General features: G+C 46.9%; 1 protein-coding gene across 2 annotated transcripts in view; it reads left to right on the plus strand.

Moving 5' to 3' along the window:
* The window catches only part of Ildr2 (immunoglobulin like domain containing receptor 2), a 64,602-nt gene extending 47,073 nt beyond the window's left edge, over window positions 1-17,529 (plus strand). For both annotated transcript variants that reach the window (XM_050158349.1, XM_050158350.1), the window contains 4 exons: window positions 4,004-4,117; window positions 8,246-8,459; window positions 9,325-10,000; window positions 11,323-17,529. In XM_050158349.1, coding sequence (XP_050014306.1) covers window positions 4,004-4,117; window positions 8,246-8,459; window positions 9,325-10,000; window positions 11,323-11,358 — 1,040 coding nt within the window. In that variant the 3' untranslated portion in view covers window positions 11,359-17,529. The remainder of the gene's footprint in view (window positions 1-4,003; window positions 4,118-8,245; window positions 8,460-9,324; window positions 10,001-11,322) is intronic.
* The last annotated feature ends 414 nt before the right edge of the window (window positions 17,530-17,943 follow it).

Genomic DNA, 17,943 nt, shown 5'->3' on the forward strand with positions numbered 1-17,943 from the left:
TTTTGATCTATTAAAGTATAGAGTATATTATAATATATTAAGTAAGTATATTATATTCTTACTCTGTAAGGTTTTAGATGGCTTCAATGTGTTATGTAGTTCAGGCTAGCTCCAACTCAGAGCAATCCTCTAGTCTCAGTTTTCCAACTCAGGGCAATCCTCTGGCCTCAGTTTCATGTATGCTGGGATCATAGGCATGTGCCACAACACATGACTCTACATGTTTTCAAGTTAAGGATAATCTGTAACTGGGGCTGGTAGCACACACAAATCCAGCACTGTGGAGACAAGCCAGAGGAGCTACAAATTTGAAACCAACCTGGACTGCATAGCAAGTTCAAAGTCTACCATCTCAAAAAATTTTACAAATTTTCCCTGTCCTAATAGACATTATAGTCTTAGAAATTTATAGTTTAATTAGAAAATTGTAGTCTAGTAGCAAGGTTTCTGGAGGCTTGCTGATGGAAATAAAATGGGTAAGAAATACAGAACAGTATATAGAAAAACTGTAATGCGGTCAGAAAGGAAGTCTGTGCTGGAGAGGATCAGAAAAGGTTTTCTGGTGACTCATATGCTCTGGAGCACATATGTGACACAGAGCCAGATTCTATGGGAGTGAGAGAAGAGTTTGTGTGCTGTACAATCAAACAGCTTATAATTTTATATAAAAATAGCCACACCCTTTAAAGGGAGAAATGTCTTGATTTTTAGCAACTAAAACCAAATGGATGATTCTCTTAGAGTCTGACGAGCAATCGTTTGCCTCTGTCTTTTGACAAATTAGAAGAATTTAACTCTCTGAAGTCTCCCGACTGCTGTGAGGGAGAAGTAGAAGCTGAATTATTCTGCTGCATACAGCTCTTTATGATGCCAATATTGAAAGCCAGAGCTGTCATCTTCCCCCGAGGCTGTAGTTGCTGTGGCTTCTCAGAGATTGATAACCCATGTGCACAATCTCATCTGTATCACAATGAGGAGTGTAATTTATCCTAATGACACTGAAGACAACCTAATCTCTAATCCAAGCTTCTCCAGCTGTTGTTCAGCATAGCGCTCTCTCTCTCTCTCTCTCTCTCTCTCTCTCTCTCTCTCTCTCTCTCTCTCTCTCTCTCTCTGAGACAGCTGGTACCTAGTTACAAATAGCATCAGCCATCAGCCCCTCCCTAACCGGTGACCTTTATTTTGGTGACACTGAAGATTTGCCATTAAAGTGCTTCCCATATGAAGAAGACCTGGCAGAGCCAGGGCTGCAGGTAGAGTGGACCCCTCCATAATGCCTACAGCCATGCCGGTGTTCTTTCTTTAGATGATTAGTAATGGCAGCCACAAAACCTTCTTGCTTCCTTGGGCTACCTACCATTCAAGCCCTTCCCTCCTTGGTTAACACTCTCCAGTCAATCACCTACATAGCTTCCTGTGCCATACTTTGTAATCCACACAAAAACAAAAAAACCACTTGCTAGTCCAAATTTATTCACACCTTCATTCATTCGTCTGAATGTGCATGTTTTGAGTGGCTAAGACGTGCCAGGCTCTGTGTTAGATGCTAGCGATGCATAGGTGAACAGAAGAATCTAGTAATTGATTTCCGGAAAGTTACGGCCTATGGATTAATGCTTACAAAGAATACACTTTCCAAAGAAGCCATGAACCCTTTCCCTTCCTAGGCTGGGAGTAATTCAGCCAACTTTTAGTATTCGTTATATGCGAAACACCATCGTAGGCACATGGACATCTTAAATCATAATATCTTCTGGAATTTTTAAAGAAGATTATGCTCATCTATATAAAGAACTTGGAATGAACTAGAATATATTAAGGCCTATAATACAAATTCAAATCAAATGATTTTTAAGTTAGGGAAAAGATTGGAACAGAAAGAGACAGAATTAGAAGAACCAAAGGAAGCTCTTTTGGTTAGGTGGCATTTAAGATACCCCAGTTCATTGTGGAACATTCAAGTGCTCCACTAATTAGTTTTTAGTTGTCTTCTCTTGAAGTCATTGCATGGAAACTGAGTCCTGATGGGTCTTCACTCTCCGGAGGTCCCTCAGGAAACCGGTACCAGCATGCCTGTAAGATGCCCAGACTCCTGATTTGTAGCGCTGCACCTCATCCATCAGACATAACTGCCTTGGTACAGACATAGCAGTTCTGTGGGATAATTGCATTTTAATTGAACAGTCTGTACCACTCTGTGAACGCCTCTGCAGAAATGGAAGAATGTGTAGCTTGATAAATAAAATCATTTCTGCTAAAAATTCCTTCTGCAGAGGGTTTATGGATGGACCTCACCTCTAGGCGAAGTATGTGCTGGGGACTTATTCCTTTTTTTTTCTAAGTCATTTGACAATTTGAGATGGACATGGCCTGCCCAGTGTTTTCTCACACAGAAAATGTGTGCACCTGCAAATGGGTGTGTGGGTGGCTTTCTTCTTCAGTGCCCAGGCCGTGATTAGAGCCTGTAGAATTTTAGATTTTGATCTTCCATGTAAATAGCTGGGAGGAGAGCTTTGTCCGTAAAGTCATGCATCCAGAGACATAAAACACTGCTTGTATTGAATGTATATACATTTCTGTGGTTTCCTTATTTTTGTGATGTGCACCACTGTGGGAACAGGGAATGTTGGAGTGGGATTGTTCGCTACCGTTTTCCATCCCTGCTGGCTAGAAGACAGGGCCATGCTTCAGGCCACACGCTCTCTGGAATACCCAAGACCACTGCCCACTTGAGGCTTTACTCTCTTGTCTTCTTCATCTGTCTCTTTAAAAACAAGAACAGATAAACAAAAACAAACCCTACATCTCCTTCTATACTTTAGGGGAGGTATGATGCCCTAATCCAGTTAAGCTTCAGTCAACGAGACCACATGATTTCATGCCTGGCGCTGCCAAGCCAAATATTTCTGGTCATGTTCTAAAATCCTCCCTCGCCAAGGTTTTTCAACCACGAAATGTGGCTGGCGGCAGTCCTCACTTGCATGGCTGCAAGGAACAAGCACACTTGTAAACATTCAGCAGAGAACCTGGCACGTTCTCAGTGTCCAGTACGCATTGTCTGGTTGCCCCTTTCTCATCTTCATCCGCGCCCCTCCCCCATCTGTCCATTATGTCTGTTGTTGTCTGATCACCCTTTGGGCTGGTGTTGGGCTAGACTTTAGGGGTCCGGGACGTGAACAGCCATGGTCTCTGACAATGGGAGGGACGGAGATGGAGAAGATGGTGTTATTTCCCCTGCTTTAGTTTTGTTTTTTTTCATTAAGCCCTGCAAATAACACCTGTCTCAAGCCACAAAGCAGTGGGTCGAATTAAATTAGTCACATATAAAAGATGGCGTTTTCTTTTCCTAAAAGGAAAAGGCTGAGGAAACAAAATGGAAGTGTGATTAGAGATTCATGTGTTGTGCGGCTTGTTTTGTGCTCCTGTGTATGTCGTCTAGAATCTAATATTAGCTCTCAGGCACGCACTATCCAGCTTAAGGGATTTTTTTTTTCCATCTCCCAGGCAACTAGAGGCTTTTGGTTTGCCTTTGTGAAGGTCTGTGCCGCTTGGGGAGCTGTCTTAAAGTTCTGTGCACTTCTACCAAGTGACAGTGGGAACCTCATGCTGGAGAGTGACATGTGCCCTGGGCTTGGAAAGGGGTCTTTATCTCCTTTCTTTTTCATTTGAGCTTATTCCTCTAGTGGATCTCAAACGCTTTGCAGGGCAAGCCTTCAGTCTAGATGTGGAAGGTCAGACAGCAGAAAGGGAAGGATAGCAAATGGCCGGAAGTACGCTGCAGTGGGGTTTGGTTGTTGGCCTCCAGGGTCTTTGTTCCAGTCCTCTGGTAGAGGATCTCAAGTGTGCCTCCTGTGTATAAACTATAGTGTCATTATTTCTGGGTGAGTCCAAAAGAGTTGTTCTAACTGGGAACCATGTTTTCTGCTTGGCAGAATGAATGGAGCCATCCCTTTCTTGCTGCCCTGTTTTTTAGCTCACTCTCTTGTGCTTTTTTCCTCAACAGTTCGAAAAGGTTACCGGATCCAAGCTGACAAAGAGAGAGACTCCATGAAGGTCCTGTACTATGTCGAGAAGGAGCTGGCTCAGTTTGATCCGGCCAGAAGGATGAGAGGCAGATGTGAGCATCTGTTCATTTTATGTGACCTGTGCTTCATTCGGGATTTGGTAACTAAAGAGGACATGGGGATCACCATGTGTGAAGCTCTGAGCCAGCACATTCGTGACAACACCACAGAAAGTACCTGAGTACTTGGAAGGGAATAGGACTGCTGGCGGGAAGGATGGGACGATCATGTGTGGTTCATGTTGTGTCTGCCAATGGGGCGGTCCCCGTTGATTGCTGTGGTTTTGTGATCCTGGGTTTAAAATGCTTCATTAGAACAGTCCCCTGACAACCCCCTGTAAGTAATACTCAAAATAGTTGCTTAAGATATGGGATGGCTCAGTCAGCAAGTGTGAGCACCCATGGTCAGATCCCCATCACCCATGTAAAAGCTGGGCTAACATCACATCTACAGCCCCAGCCCTGAGCTGACAGAGACAAGCCCATCCCTGGAGCTCAATGGGCACCCATCCTAGCCGGTCAGTGAACTAAAAGACCCTTTCTCAAAAACTAAGATGGAGCACATCGAGGCAGCTACTACGACAACCTCTTGCATTTACATAGATGAACAACCTCACACACGCATCTGAGCAGACACACATTACACACCAAAGATGTGACTATTCAGGGTGGGCTGTCCCCAGCGTGAGGGGCCCCAGTATGGCGAAACCACGTGCTGACTTGCCACACGGAGGCTGCAATGAAAGTGAAAGAACTCTGGCAAATGAATCTAGGAAAAAGAGGCGTGCGGTCTGAGATGAGATTGTGGGGTAAGCACAGAAGCCGTGCCTCTTGTCAAAGAACGTTTTAATTTCTAAGTCTGTTGGTGGCAGGGCCCCAGCCCTTAACTTACCCACAGCCCTGGAGACTGCAGCTGACACCGCTGATTCTTTAGAGTGGGCTCCAAATTACCATCTATCATGGGAGGCAGTGCAGGGCAGGTCTGACTCGGATGGGCTAATTATCAAGAGGATGCTGGCAAGCCTGGCAGTGAGGTCACTAGGCACTTTCTTTGAACCCTCTTCTTCTTGGAATCAACAACAGACTTGATGGAGCTGTTGGGAAAACAGTCCCAGACTAGAGGAACCTTATTCAGATTAAGGACAACATATTCCACCCAGTTTACAATTCTAAATTCATCCTGTCTGTGTTGCAGCCATTGCTGCATCCTCCCACCAAACTGACTATAAAAAGACCATCTCCAGATTGGAATGTCAGGAATGCAGATGTCAGTGCACTTGACAAGCTCCTTGTAACAGCATTGTTTTGGGTCTCTGTAAGGAGACAGAGACAGAGATCCTAGATCAAGGAGAAGCTGGGGCAAGCAATCTACCAATATCATGGCTTAGAGGAAAAGCTAATAACTAGGATTAAAAGCAAAGAATGGGCTTGAGTGTGTGTGATGTCTCTGGACTTGACTACCTGGATCCAAATGGTCTTCAAAAACTGGGTGGTGTCAACGTAATGGAATCTCAGAGTTGAAAGGGATCCAGAGCTGGTCCGGTGTCAACCTGTGCAGTGTTCAAATGAGGTATCAGAGGGCTTGGAGTGTAGTAATGGAATTAGAAGAACTTAGGTGGTTCCCAACCTTATGACTTATATACAAAACTTTTTGAGCTAAGCCGAGATTGGCCTCCTAGCCATGACACATGTTGAGACTATGGTGGCTGATTGTTGAGACCTTAAGGTCATTACGGACTCCACATCCTTCATAGAGGAAGAAATAATCCAGGAAGGGAAAATAACCACCGCCAGGACTAGAACCCAGATCACCCAGCACCTCCAGGTTGGCAGGGCAACAGCGGTGTGGAATGGCCCCGGGACTAGAGTTCACTCTAGAGGTCAGTGCCCTCCTGAAGAGCGAGAAAGCCCCAGAGCAGAGCATGGCATGGTCAGTCTGGAAAATCTCATTAAAAAAAAATAGATACCTTAGTTTCACAGATTCTGTGAGAACTGGGGATTTGAGGTCCAGGTTCATGATTCTGTAGGCCTCTGGGATTCTCCTTTGTGTTGCCCTTATGGTAGCTACTACTGAATGTTTACATTCTGGGAACATCTACAGCTGGAGACCGTAAACAGTATCTTCTGGACACAGGCCTTTCTACTTCTGGTTTTTAAAAGGTTTTATTGAAACACAGCCAAGCTCATTCACTTATGTATCTCCTATAACTTCTTATTGAATGCTTAGACTGAATGAGTATAACCAGTATGGCTCATAAAGCCTACAATTCCCTGCATGGTCTTTACAGAAAATGTTGGTGTGCCCCTGTCCTAAAATGACATTATTAGATGTCTGTTAAAGGGTACATCAATGTTCATATTCGCCTTGGCAGAGATTTTCTGTGGTAGATAACCTGAACAGCTTGTTATTATGAGCGGTCAAGCGGTGATAGTATTGACGGTCTGAGGGCATGAAAATGTCGAATATTCCCTGAAATTTGAAGACAGTTCTGAGCCAACAATATTGTTTTTGCATTAGTTGAGTGTGTTTTAAAGTTGGGGTTTTTTTTTTTTGTATGCTTACTAGGAAATTGGAATTCATGGGAATTATGAGGGAATGTTCTAGATTTTAATCAGTAGTCAATGTTTTCTTTTAAAATGGGCATCAGGGCTGGAGAGATGGCTCAGAGGGTAAGAGTGCTTGCTGTGCGGGCATGAAGACCTCAGTTTGGATCCAGACATCTATGTCAAAATCTGGGCATGGTTGCAGTTTCCAGTAACCCCACCTCTGTAAGGAGGCAGAGACAAGATAATTGCTGGCCACAAGCCTAGCTCCAGATTTAGTGTGAGAATAGGTGAACACAAAAAGTCCTCTGACTTCCAGATGCATACACATAGGCAAACACCAGACACACACACACACACACTCACAAATTAAATTGACAGTCTATCAATTATTTTTATTGTAACGCAAAAACCAAATGATGGCATGAGTAACTTGCCATTCCTGTGTGTTCTTGGTTAAGACAAGCCTAGGAGGGCCTGCTGTCGTCCAAAGTTCCTCTGATCTTCCCAGTATCACTGGGGCTGCAAAGGAAACCTGAGGTACACATTTCTGCATTCCACATCTAATCTTGGCTTACCTTTCTCTCGGCAGCAAGGACATTAAACTAGTAAATGTTGTTTTTAATAATATTTTTGAATCTCAATGAAAAGGTTTAAAAAACAAGTAGATCCAGTTACATTGCAAATAGGTTCACTGAATTTGTTTTTTAAGGAAAGTGAAATTCAGTACATTTCTAAGTTCTAGAAATAATCAAATTTTCTGGGTTGTTTTTTTTTTTTCCAGCCTAGATCATAATTCTGGTCCTAGTTCCTAAATGCCCCTGCACAAAGCTAATTAGAAGACGAGAAAGCCGTGAGTAGGCACCTTTGTAGCTTTTTAGGCTGGAGCCAGAGTTCAAACTCCAGCCCAGTGGACATAAAGGCGAAATCCATTCTCCTTATCCCCAAACTTTTAGCCTGGCCACTCGTGACCACATAAACCTGGAGTACTTTGGTAGGAAGGGGAAGAGACCTTAGAAGTAGATATGGTGCTACTTGGGCGGGATATTACAGGTTCCTGCATGAGTCTGGTCGAGAAGGTAAGTGTACTGAAGCCAGGTGTATACACACTCTTGACCTTGACACTGTGCTCTTTGGGGAGCGGAATGGTGGGAGGAGGGCAGAATGGTGGCCATACTAAAGCCCCTTTCTTGGGACTGGGCCAGCAGTAGGGAAGATGCTAGGATTGATGGCTCCCCCCCCCCTTTGTCTCTTTTGGCTCAACATGGCTGGGATCGTCAAAGTTCATCACAGAAATTATATAGGACGGAGAAAAACATTTGAACAAGGGTGGTGTCGTAGGAGGCCAGCTGCAGGCAGCCTGAGTTCTGGGAAGTCGGCCTTAGGTGGAACAAAGGCCATTTTCTCCCTGTTCCAAGAACATCATGTAGGATGGGCTCCCCCTCTGTAAACAAGTTGGGATTGAGCTGGAGCCAAGTCCCGCTGAGCTAGGAACACGAGTCCCACCATTGCAGACTGCAGCACACACTGGCCAGGGCCAAGGCCCTCGGGCAGGAGTTTCCGGGGTATTCCACCTCAGCCCTTCACGGCATTCCTAATGTGTAGAAAACTCCGTGATGCCTGCTTCTGTCCCTGCAGACAACAACACCATCTCAGAACTCAGCTCGCTGCACGACGAGGACAACAACTTCCGCCAGTCCTACCACCAGATGCGGAGCAAGCCATTCCCTCTGTCTGGGGACGTGGAGAGCAATCCTGACTATTGGCCGGGTGTCATGGGAGGCAACAGTGGGACCAACCGGGGGCCAGCCCTGGAGTATAACAAAGAGGACCGAGAGGGCTTCAGGCACAGGTGATGGCTGTCGGTGGGCAGGGGCCACCATATGTCTAGTCTAGATTCTTCTACCACGTCACTTTCTATGGGCTGTGGGATAGCTCTTTCTCACAGATATTACACCCCTGCGAGATCGTGTGTGAGAAGCGTTCATTTAAGACTTTTTGAAATGCGCGTGTCTTAGGCCCCTTAATGAACCCGGGACATTGCTTTCCTCATGTTTTGTCCTATAACCACCTGTCGTCTCCATTGTCCGGGTCACTTGTCTGACATCACATTAGCATCCTTGTAATTAATCCTTTTACTTCCAAACGGCAGCTACTGTTATTGTCCGTTTTTTAAGGCAAGACATCAGAAAGTTCCAGACGCTAAGGAATTTGCCAGGGTGATAAGCAATCTAACAGTTTGGGAGACACCTTCCTCCCTGACTGGCACCTTCACCCATCCTCTGCCCTCCAAGGACAGTAGGCCCCCACCTTTCTTTTACCCATTACAGAGGTCTCTTTGGCCTTGGTCCTTGGCTCTGAGGGTCCTCTCTATGTCATCGAATATTCCAGTCTCCAGGGACCAGAGTTGCTGTGGCTGTGAGGGTGGGCGGAGTGTGTGGCTGTCTGTCACCCAAGGGTCTCATCAAGTTCAGAAGGCGATCTGTTTCAGCACTACCCAGATTGCAAGCTATTTTTAGATGCGCAACTCCATCCTGGTCTGTCATACAAACGCATGAAAGAGCTAGGGTTGCCCTTGCCGGACGGGCATACGGCACGCAAGGTGCCGAGGTGACTCATCCTCCCGGGTGGAGGGCAGAGGCTGGGCCTCTGGAACACGGGGGTGTCTTGCAAGGTTTCCCTCGCAGATGCAGTAACCAGTGACCATCTGCCTGCAGCCAGCCGCGCTCCAAATCCGAGATGCTGTCGCGGAAGAACTTTGCCACGGGCGTGCCGGCGGTGTCGATGGACGAACTGGCGGCCTTCGCTGACTCCTACGGCCAGCGGTCGCGACGCGCCAACGGTAACAGCCACGAAGCTCGGACCGGGAGCCGCTTCGAGCGCTCCGAGTCGCGGGCCCATGGCTCCTTCTACCAGGACGGCTCGCTGGATGAGTACTATGGGCGCGGGCGCAGTCGCGAGCCTCCGGGAGATGGGGAGCGTGGCTGGCCTTACAGCCCCGCGCGTCGCCGGCCACCCGAGGATGCTCCTCTGCCGCGCCTGGTGAGCCGGACACCGGGCACCGCGCCCAAGTACGACCATTCGTACCTGAGCAGCGTGCTGGAGCGCCAGGGGCGATCCGAGAGCACCAGCCGCGGTGGCAGCCTGGAGACGCCGTCCAAGCTAAGTGCGCAGCTCGGCCCGCGCAGCGCCTCCTACTACGCCTGGTCGCCGCCCGCCACTTACAAGGCCGGGGCCAGCGAGGGCGAAGACGAAGACGATGCTGCGGACGATGACGCGCTGCCTCCCTATAGCGAGCTGGAGCTGACCCGGGCCCCGTCCTACCGTGGCCGCGACCTGCCCTTCCACAGCAATTCGGAAAAGAGGAGGAAAAAGGAGCCCGCCAAGAAAACGGTGAGGGTGCACCCTGAATCCTCCAGAGCTGGGTGGGGGTTGTGAGGATGCAGATCCCCTGGCGGGAAATAAGGGGTTAGGGTCACCAAATCATCTACTTAACTCTTTTCAGGGTCAGGTGGAGGAAGTAAGGGTGTGACTCTCAAGAGACGACAACAACAGCAACAAAACATATATGTGTGTGTGTGTGTGTGTGTGTGTAGATAATGTGTAGGTTATTGTAGGAAAGGCTTTCAAAATCATCTCCGCTGGCCTTTACCTGGGTTTTCGTGGTCTGCATGTAAAATATTCTATGCATGCTTATGTGACCATTCTCTCTCAAAGAGCACACATCCCAGACACACCAACCAAAGACCACTTCCTTCCTCCTGATTATGACTGAGTGTATGCCGGGTACAGCACCTTGCATGTGTGAAGGAAGCCTTTGCCTCCGCTCAATTCTCCTGTAAATGGACTTATATAGACTTTACTGCTTCTTTGAATGCAAGAGCAGTCTGCCCTTCCTTCAGCCCCTGAAAGTAAGCTGTGCAATTCAGAAAAGTTGGGGAAGAGTCACATGTCCACAGAGCGGCACCAAAGTACTTCTGTTCCCTACCTCCCCAACACCACTCCCCCACACACATATACAGTGTGCTTTGGCTATCACTCTCCGTGCCGAGAATTTCTGCTTTTCAGGTAGCCTGCCCACTCGGCATTTTATTTTCCCCATTCTAAGCTGGGCTGCCTGTCTACCTTCCTGACTTTTTCCTTTTTGGTGGAGCGCAAACATAGGGCCTTGCCCATGCTAGACAAGCACTCACTCTGGCTGAGCTACATACACCTCAGGTCTGAGTGGGTTTTGTTTTTGTTTTTGTTTTGTTGTTGTTGTTGTTTTGGTTTTTTTTTGAACATGCAATATGGAGAAAAAGACCATGGACAGGAAAAAGGTGTTTGGTTTTATTATTAACTTCCCCCACACAACTATCTTTTGTTGTCCTTGAACTAGAGAAATGCCATGACCAAGGTACTGTGAGCGAGGAGGAAACTTTGAGGTGACTCAGGTTAATGGCACACCACCCACACTTATTAGTGTCGTAGCGTTCCAACCGTCATTACTCTGCAGGCAATGGAAACTCATCCTTTGGCCATGGAACTAAGTTCCATCTGATGTATACTGACTTTATTTTCTGGGCTTTGGGATAATCATCACACATCTAACAAAGTCCTGAATCAAGGTGTGCCTGGCTTTGTGCAGATTCTCAACTCTCCCAGTTAGCAGTCAGTTGTGTCTGCTGCTCTGTGGGTCTGGGGTTTAATGTGGGACTCTTTCTGCTTTTCTCTAGAGTGACTTTCCACCCAGAATGTCCCTTGTGGTCTGATGGTCTCAAGATGCATCTCCGGATCCCTAGAAATCAGATGCAGACTGCTGGGGCGAGGCACAGATCTGAGAGCCAGCAAGCCTAGGACCTTCTCTGACCAACAACCACCCTGGAAGATGTGCTGATCTCTGCTTTAGCAAGGGATAGGAAGCATCCTTTAAGGGGGCTGATTTCAAATCCGAGTGCCCATCTAGCTTGAGAAACTCACCAAGAAAACAGTGATGTGTGAGAACATACCACATAATAACCCACAAGGTTTATCTTGCCCCGCTCCCCCTCCCCCGCTTCCTTAGCAGCATCAAGACTCTGTGTCCAGTTCTGAAACAGGTAGCTTTGGACCCATGACCTCTAGACACTACTGTGCTTGCAGTATGTTTTTCTACAAGTGCTGTTCTGTGCTTAGAGGCAGAAAGTTTTATTGCTACCGTTAGAAGACCTTCTGCTCACAAGAGAGATAACCTCAAGGTAAAATGTACCTTTTATCCCCATCACTTTCAGTCACTGGTCAATGAGTCTTGTTATGCTAAAATCAGAAGGCCTTTGGTGAGGTTAGTGGCCGTGACCTTCTGGGCAATCACAGAAATGACTCCAATTTGCTGCTCTGACTCACAATTCTTAAGTGGCCAGGACAAACAGGATAGCATTTTGCAACGCTGTCTAAGTGGTCTTTCTTTTTCCATTCAGGCGACATAAGCTGCTTTTCATCTTTCTGTTGTACACAGCGGCACCCAAGCCTTGAACTCCTAAGGTCTCTCTCCCTCTCCTCCTCAATCCTCTCCAGCATTTTTCAAGGGCTGGTGCGTCTGAGGGTGCTCCACTCCGCTCTGCAGTGTGAATAGCTTGTCATCGGGTGCCTTTGGCAGATGTTTAAAATACACACGTGAAAGAGAAGGAGAAAAAGAGAAAGCAATGACACAAGCTGAAAAATGGGGAAGGATTTAAGAGGAAAATAACGTATAGGCTCATTATATCTTGAATGTGGGCCGCTTTCCCCACAAGCACACTCTGGTTTTTTTGTTTTTTTTTTATTGGATTTGCACTTCATTTACGGATGATTTCTGCTATCCTGATCCTGCCACTGCAGGGCACCAGGGATGTGGTGTCCACATCCTTTGCCCTCACTGGCCTGCCACTGTAGATGCTTTGGCAAGAGAGACACCACTTTCTCAGCAAGAAGCATTTCCTCTTCCTACCCTTGCAAAAAGTGATTGGTTTTGCCTAATTCCCAAACTGAGAAGGCTCTGGACTTTGTAACATGTGTAAACTGCCAAAGTAGCCGCAAACGCTTCCCTTTTCGAGTTCCTGTGCATGGAGTTTGTCCTCTCTCGCTGCTCACGGACCCGAGCAAATGTACCTGAACCATCTGTCCTACGTGGTGAGAGAAGAGCCTGGCCGCTGTTGTCGTTGTGTGTGACAGTAGTTTTACCAACTCAGCAGACACAGAAGAGCATCTAGTCACGACCAACAAAAGAACTGCCTAGCTGAGCCAAGCCCAAACTGGGGGTTCCCAGTTGAAAAAAGAAGTTTAGTACTCCTGTGTGTTCCTTTATTGTCAAGGCTAAACCTCTCTCCTGTCAGAATGCTTGGCCCTGAATCAGTTACTCACCCAACCTTAGGTGTCCTACGGCCTTCACTTTGTTTGACAGACTTTGCAGTTTGCATGTTTGTGGTGAGTCACGTGATTGGGTGACATGACTGGAGGAAAATGATACTTGCTATCCCACAACCCTGTGGTCGTCTATTCTCTACTTCCTGATCTGTGTATAGCCTCTGAAGAAGGTTGGTCAGAATTTCCTCAAGACTTTTCCAGGACCGCCTGACGGGAATTCCAGAGTCTGTTCTTCTAGTATCCACTGTTTCTCATGCCATTTCCAAAAAAAAAGGTCCCATGTATGTGATGGGTGAGGGTTGGAGGGATGAGCTAATATCACTGCCTGGAGGAGTATTGGCCTGCCAAAGGAAGTCATGGTTACTTTGGCCTGAGCTAGGTGGAACAGGAAGATACTTCAGCCCAGTGCTGGCACTTCCAAGGGCTGGAAGGCAAAAGCCATAACCCTGGTGCTGAGTTTTAGGCTTGATAATGCCCCTGGCCTCAGAAAGCCTAGATCTGGTCTGTCTGTTTGGGCTCTAAATCAATATGACAAAAACATCATTTCCTAATCACCAGCTTTTGAGTCCAGCCTGCTCAGGCACGGTTGAAGACTATTGGCTAGCTGCAGTAGCTCAGTGTACTGAGCACTGTGTCAGGCTGCTGAGCACCAAAGAGCCCCATAGCACAGGCTTCAGAGACCAAATATATTGCTTTGGAAAGCCAGGGGCATGCATGAGCTAGGTGAGAGCTGAGGGGAGCAATAGTAAAAATTGTTAAAATTGGAAATAAAACGTTCCAAGGCAACAAGACTATAGGCCGGCAATTTTTTAAAAAAAATCAATGTAAAGATGATAACAGGATTTTTGAAATAACTGGGGGAAGGGGGGCAACAGATTGCTCTGTGTAGGGCTGCGTAAATCATTTGGGCTTCCAGACCTTCAGTAGTGGGGGAAAGCAGTTGTTTCCGGGTATGTGGATAGGAGATAATGCTGAGCGGACAAGGCAAAGCTGGCTGTCCTCCGTGCCCTTGACTTTTCTTTATACGGCCCTTTGTTTCTTCTCCACATAGTGTGTCCTGCATAGGAAGTGCCTCTGCGTATTAGTTCCTTTCCTGTTTGTCTAGGGCATAAGGTAAGTCTGGTGGTATAAGATGTGATCTCCATCCACTTGAGTTCCTACAATTTAATAAGGATGCTCAGACGTGCCCAAGAAAGGATAAGGATATTTTATGCATATGATCGGAAATAGTGCTATGGATAAATTATAATAAACCCAGAGATTTAAATTTTTTAAACTTAAATGGGAATATTTTGATATTTAAGTGTTGTGTTTGTCCATCCATCCCATTTTTTTTTCTTCTTTTTGGGACATGCTCAGTGATCTGCAAAGCCAGGCTGTAAAACTGAGCTGTAAAGAGATGAAGGAAAAGGGGAGAGGGCTGAGTGGCAGGGCACCTGGCGGGCTGGTGCTGGAGCTCCCATCTTTGTCTCTGAGTCACAGCTGAGTCAGGGACAGGCTGGAGGAGGGAGTGTGGAAGCAGGTGGCGGGAGGTGTCCCGTGGTGCTCAGAGTTCTTCTCTAGGCTGTGTAGAGACTCATTAGGAGACCGAGGACGGTAATCAGTTCTTCCACCCAAGCAAGCCCAGGGGGAGCTCAGCATCTGGTCCTCTGAGTATTTGTATCTCTAGCTTGGGGTGCAGGATTTGTGCAAAAGCAAGAAGTCTCACACAGTCTGGGTGTCTCATTCGGTTCTTATGATCCCCATTCTGCACTTGGTGTCGGGCTGGGCACACCAGGGCGAGCGGGGGCTGGCACTACCTATAGGAATCTGGCTAGAGCTTAAGCAGTCTTCAAGAGGAACGAAGCGCCCGATGCTGTTATAGTTCATTCACTCCCCACCCCTCTTCAAATAGACAGATAAACTAGCATTCTCCCAAACGACGTCCCAAACCCATCTGATCTTTAGATTCCAGTCTTCAGACCTTTCCTATTGGGTCTGTGTTTCCCAAATTTGCCTGGCCATAAGAATTACTTGAATTAGCAGAGGACCTGAGTTTGGTTCCCAGCACCCTCATGGTGGCTCATAATTTTCTGTAGCCCCAACTCCAGGGGCCTCAGTGATCTCTTAGAACATCCGGGAGCACTATACTCACATGGTGCACTTACATGTAGGCAAAATACTTACAACATACAAATAAATGCATTCTTAAAAAGGAGGCTGAAGGGGTGGCTCTGTAGTTAAGAGTACTGGCCACTCTTCTAGAGGGTCCACATTCACTTCCCAGCCCATGGTGCCTCCCAGCTCCAGTTCTAGGGGATCCAATACCCTCTTCTGACCTCTGCAGGAACTGCACACAATGGTGCACAGACACATGCAGGCAAAATACATACATAAAAATGAAGTAAAGCATTTAAAGACTACTCGGTAATTATTTGCCTGCAGGGCTGGGAACGTGACTCAGTTGGGAGTACTTGCTTGGGATGCGCAAAGCCCTGGATTCAATACCCAACACTGTACAAACTAAGAGTAGTGCCACGTGCCTGTAATCCCAGCATTTCGGAGGTGGGTGCAGGAGGTTAGAAATTCAAGGTCATCGTTGGCTAGTTAGTGGGTTCAAGGCCAGCCTGGGCTACAGGATACTCTGTCTTAAAGGGTCAAACAATAACAAGTCAAAACACAAGGATTACTTGACCGCCACTGTCAAAAAAAAAAAAACTGGGCTGTGCCTTGGAGAATGGATGGGCAGGGTCTGGAGTAAAGGCTTGTACTCTGAACACGTGCTTTCAGAAAGCTATGTAGCAGATACCTTTGGGTAGTGCTACACTGAATCGTACCTCTGGTGCACCCCACCTCTGGTGCACCCCTGACTGCTGACCATCCACATTGTTTGGGCTGTGGGGATTATTTTATTCAAATATTGGTGTGAGGTCCCTCTGACTCCCTTGGGGTTGGTGCTGATGAGGCACCGAGCAGTCGGGCTGTGACACTGGAGACGGGCGTGCCACAGTCCAGCTGAAAGGAAGCTTTCAAGGGGGAGAGATGGAAGCCCTCCCCAGGAGCCTGCTTGATATGTTCCAACTCCCAGAACAGTGATCTGTTGTGACAGCCTCAGATCAGACAACAGGAATTACAGGTAATTTTCTTATTCCCTTGATGCCATCCTGAATAAAACTTAGATTGTGAATAGAAAGAAAGAAAGCCATCAGGGAAAATGGCAAATGTAAATCATTTTTAAAGGGTACAAAATAACAGGCTTGCTAATAACATAACTTTCATGTTAGGACCAAAAGCGGGTGGAGGAAAAGAATAAAATATACAACGTTAGCACTTCCAAAAATCAGGTTTAATTGCTGCCAGAATCTTGTGGGAGTTTAGAAGTGATGTGTAAAGTTTAGAAATCGTCTATGGGAAATCTAAGGTCCTAGAAGCAAGATAGTGCCTAGTTTTCCCTGCCAGGACCCTGCCTCCTAGTCAAGGGGAACGATCACTGAAGCTCAAAGGCCCCTGTAACATCAGAGCTGAGAGGGAGGAGTTGAGTTGCTTCAAGCAGCAGCCTCAGGTTAGCATCATTGGGGTGATAAGGTCAGTTTCTAATGCTGTGTCCATTACCTCTGTGATACATTGCTGTTTACAGACCAATTCTGCAAGCATTCTCTTGTCTGTTCTTCACAGCAAGCCCTGTGATAAAGACGGGGTAGGTGTTCTCCCATCCTTCAGAATGTGGAGCTCCCAAGGGACTCGCCTACTGCAGGAAGGCTTTCAGAGTCTCTAGATGGCCTTCTGACTCTCAGGTTTCTTGCCGACACCTGCAGTACTCACAGGCACAGACTTCAGCTTGTTCTTTGCACAGATGTGTAGTGAGGAGAGTCCTGGACTCTGTGAGGAGGAGCCACGAAGACAGGCGTTTGTCACTTCATCTAACCACATGTCATTCCTAGAAGTCTGCCCCGAGAGGGAGGTGTTTCTGCTGGAGAAGAGTTTCATTCTAGACACCGTGCTGTGATGGGGGAAGGCTTGGATAAATGTGCTGCAGCTTCCTGGATTCTTCTCCAAGAGGAATTTCTGAGCCTAGCTACAGGTTCATCCGAGGTGCAGAATTCTAGGGCTGTGGGCAGAAGCCATCGTCTTCACTGTAGTTTGAGATTTTTAAAGGTAGAGCTGAGGATCTGGGTCTAGAGGGAGACAAAGAAGGCGAGGAGAAAGTTGTAGCAGGTGAGGTAGAAGTCTCGTTAGAGGTTTTGGTGGGGCTGACTGATGGGGTCAAATGTGGTCTGGCTTCTTTTATCTAGAAGACTGAGAAAGATGCCCATAGTTTTTCTCCTGCCACATTTATTAACAAAGGTGTTAGACACGACTCTATGAGTTATCTCCTTGTGAAATCAAAGAACGTGACATTCAAACAGTGGGATGGAGGGAAGATGCCTACTTCACGAGAGTCACCTGCCCAGTTGTTTTTGTGCCTTGTCTGTGACATCAGAACAGAAATGTTTGTGTCACTGTTGCCCATGATTTTTCCCTGTGTCAGACATACAAGTGCATTCGATTGTAATGTTTTCAAGTAAATAAAGCATTTTCATCTACTTGTGCTGTGCTCGATCGACTACACAACTAGCTTCCGGTTTGTTACGGTCTTGCAGTAAGTGTTCTCTCCAAGAGAAAGAGTCATACAGAGTGACAGTGTGTGGGAATGGAAGCATGAAGCCAAGTGCTCGGTACTGATGACATCCTCATGCTCACACCGCAGGACACACTGTCCAGAGAACGGTCTCAGTGCTATAGTGTAGAGGCAGACACAGACCTCAACTGTGGGCTCTCACAGATTTCAGTGAGCTACGGGGCCAGGTAAATTCTGCCGCCACTCACTGCTGTAGTATTTCAGGATGCAAGGCAGATGAGGTAGTTGGACAATGATGGTATCTGGCTCCTTGTCAAGGAGAGAGTGAGTCAGCATTTGCCTGATCGAACTTACATTTGGGGAAGGGAAGAGGGAAGCC

The sequence above is a fragment of the Alexandromys fortis genome, unplaced genomic scaffold, assembly GCF_014885135.2.
Source record: "Alexandromys fortis isolate MF-2015 unplaced genomic scaffold, M_Fortis_MF-2015_v1.1 scaffold_97, whole genome shotgun sequence".
Taxonomy (NCBI): Eukaryota; Metazoa; Chordata; class Mammalia; order Rodentia; family Cricetidae; genus Alexandromys; species Alexandromys fortis.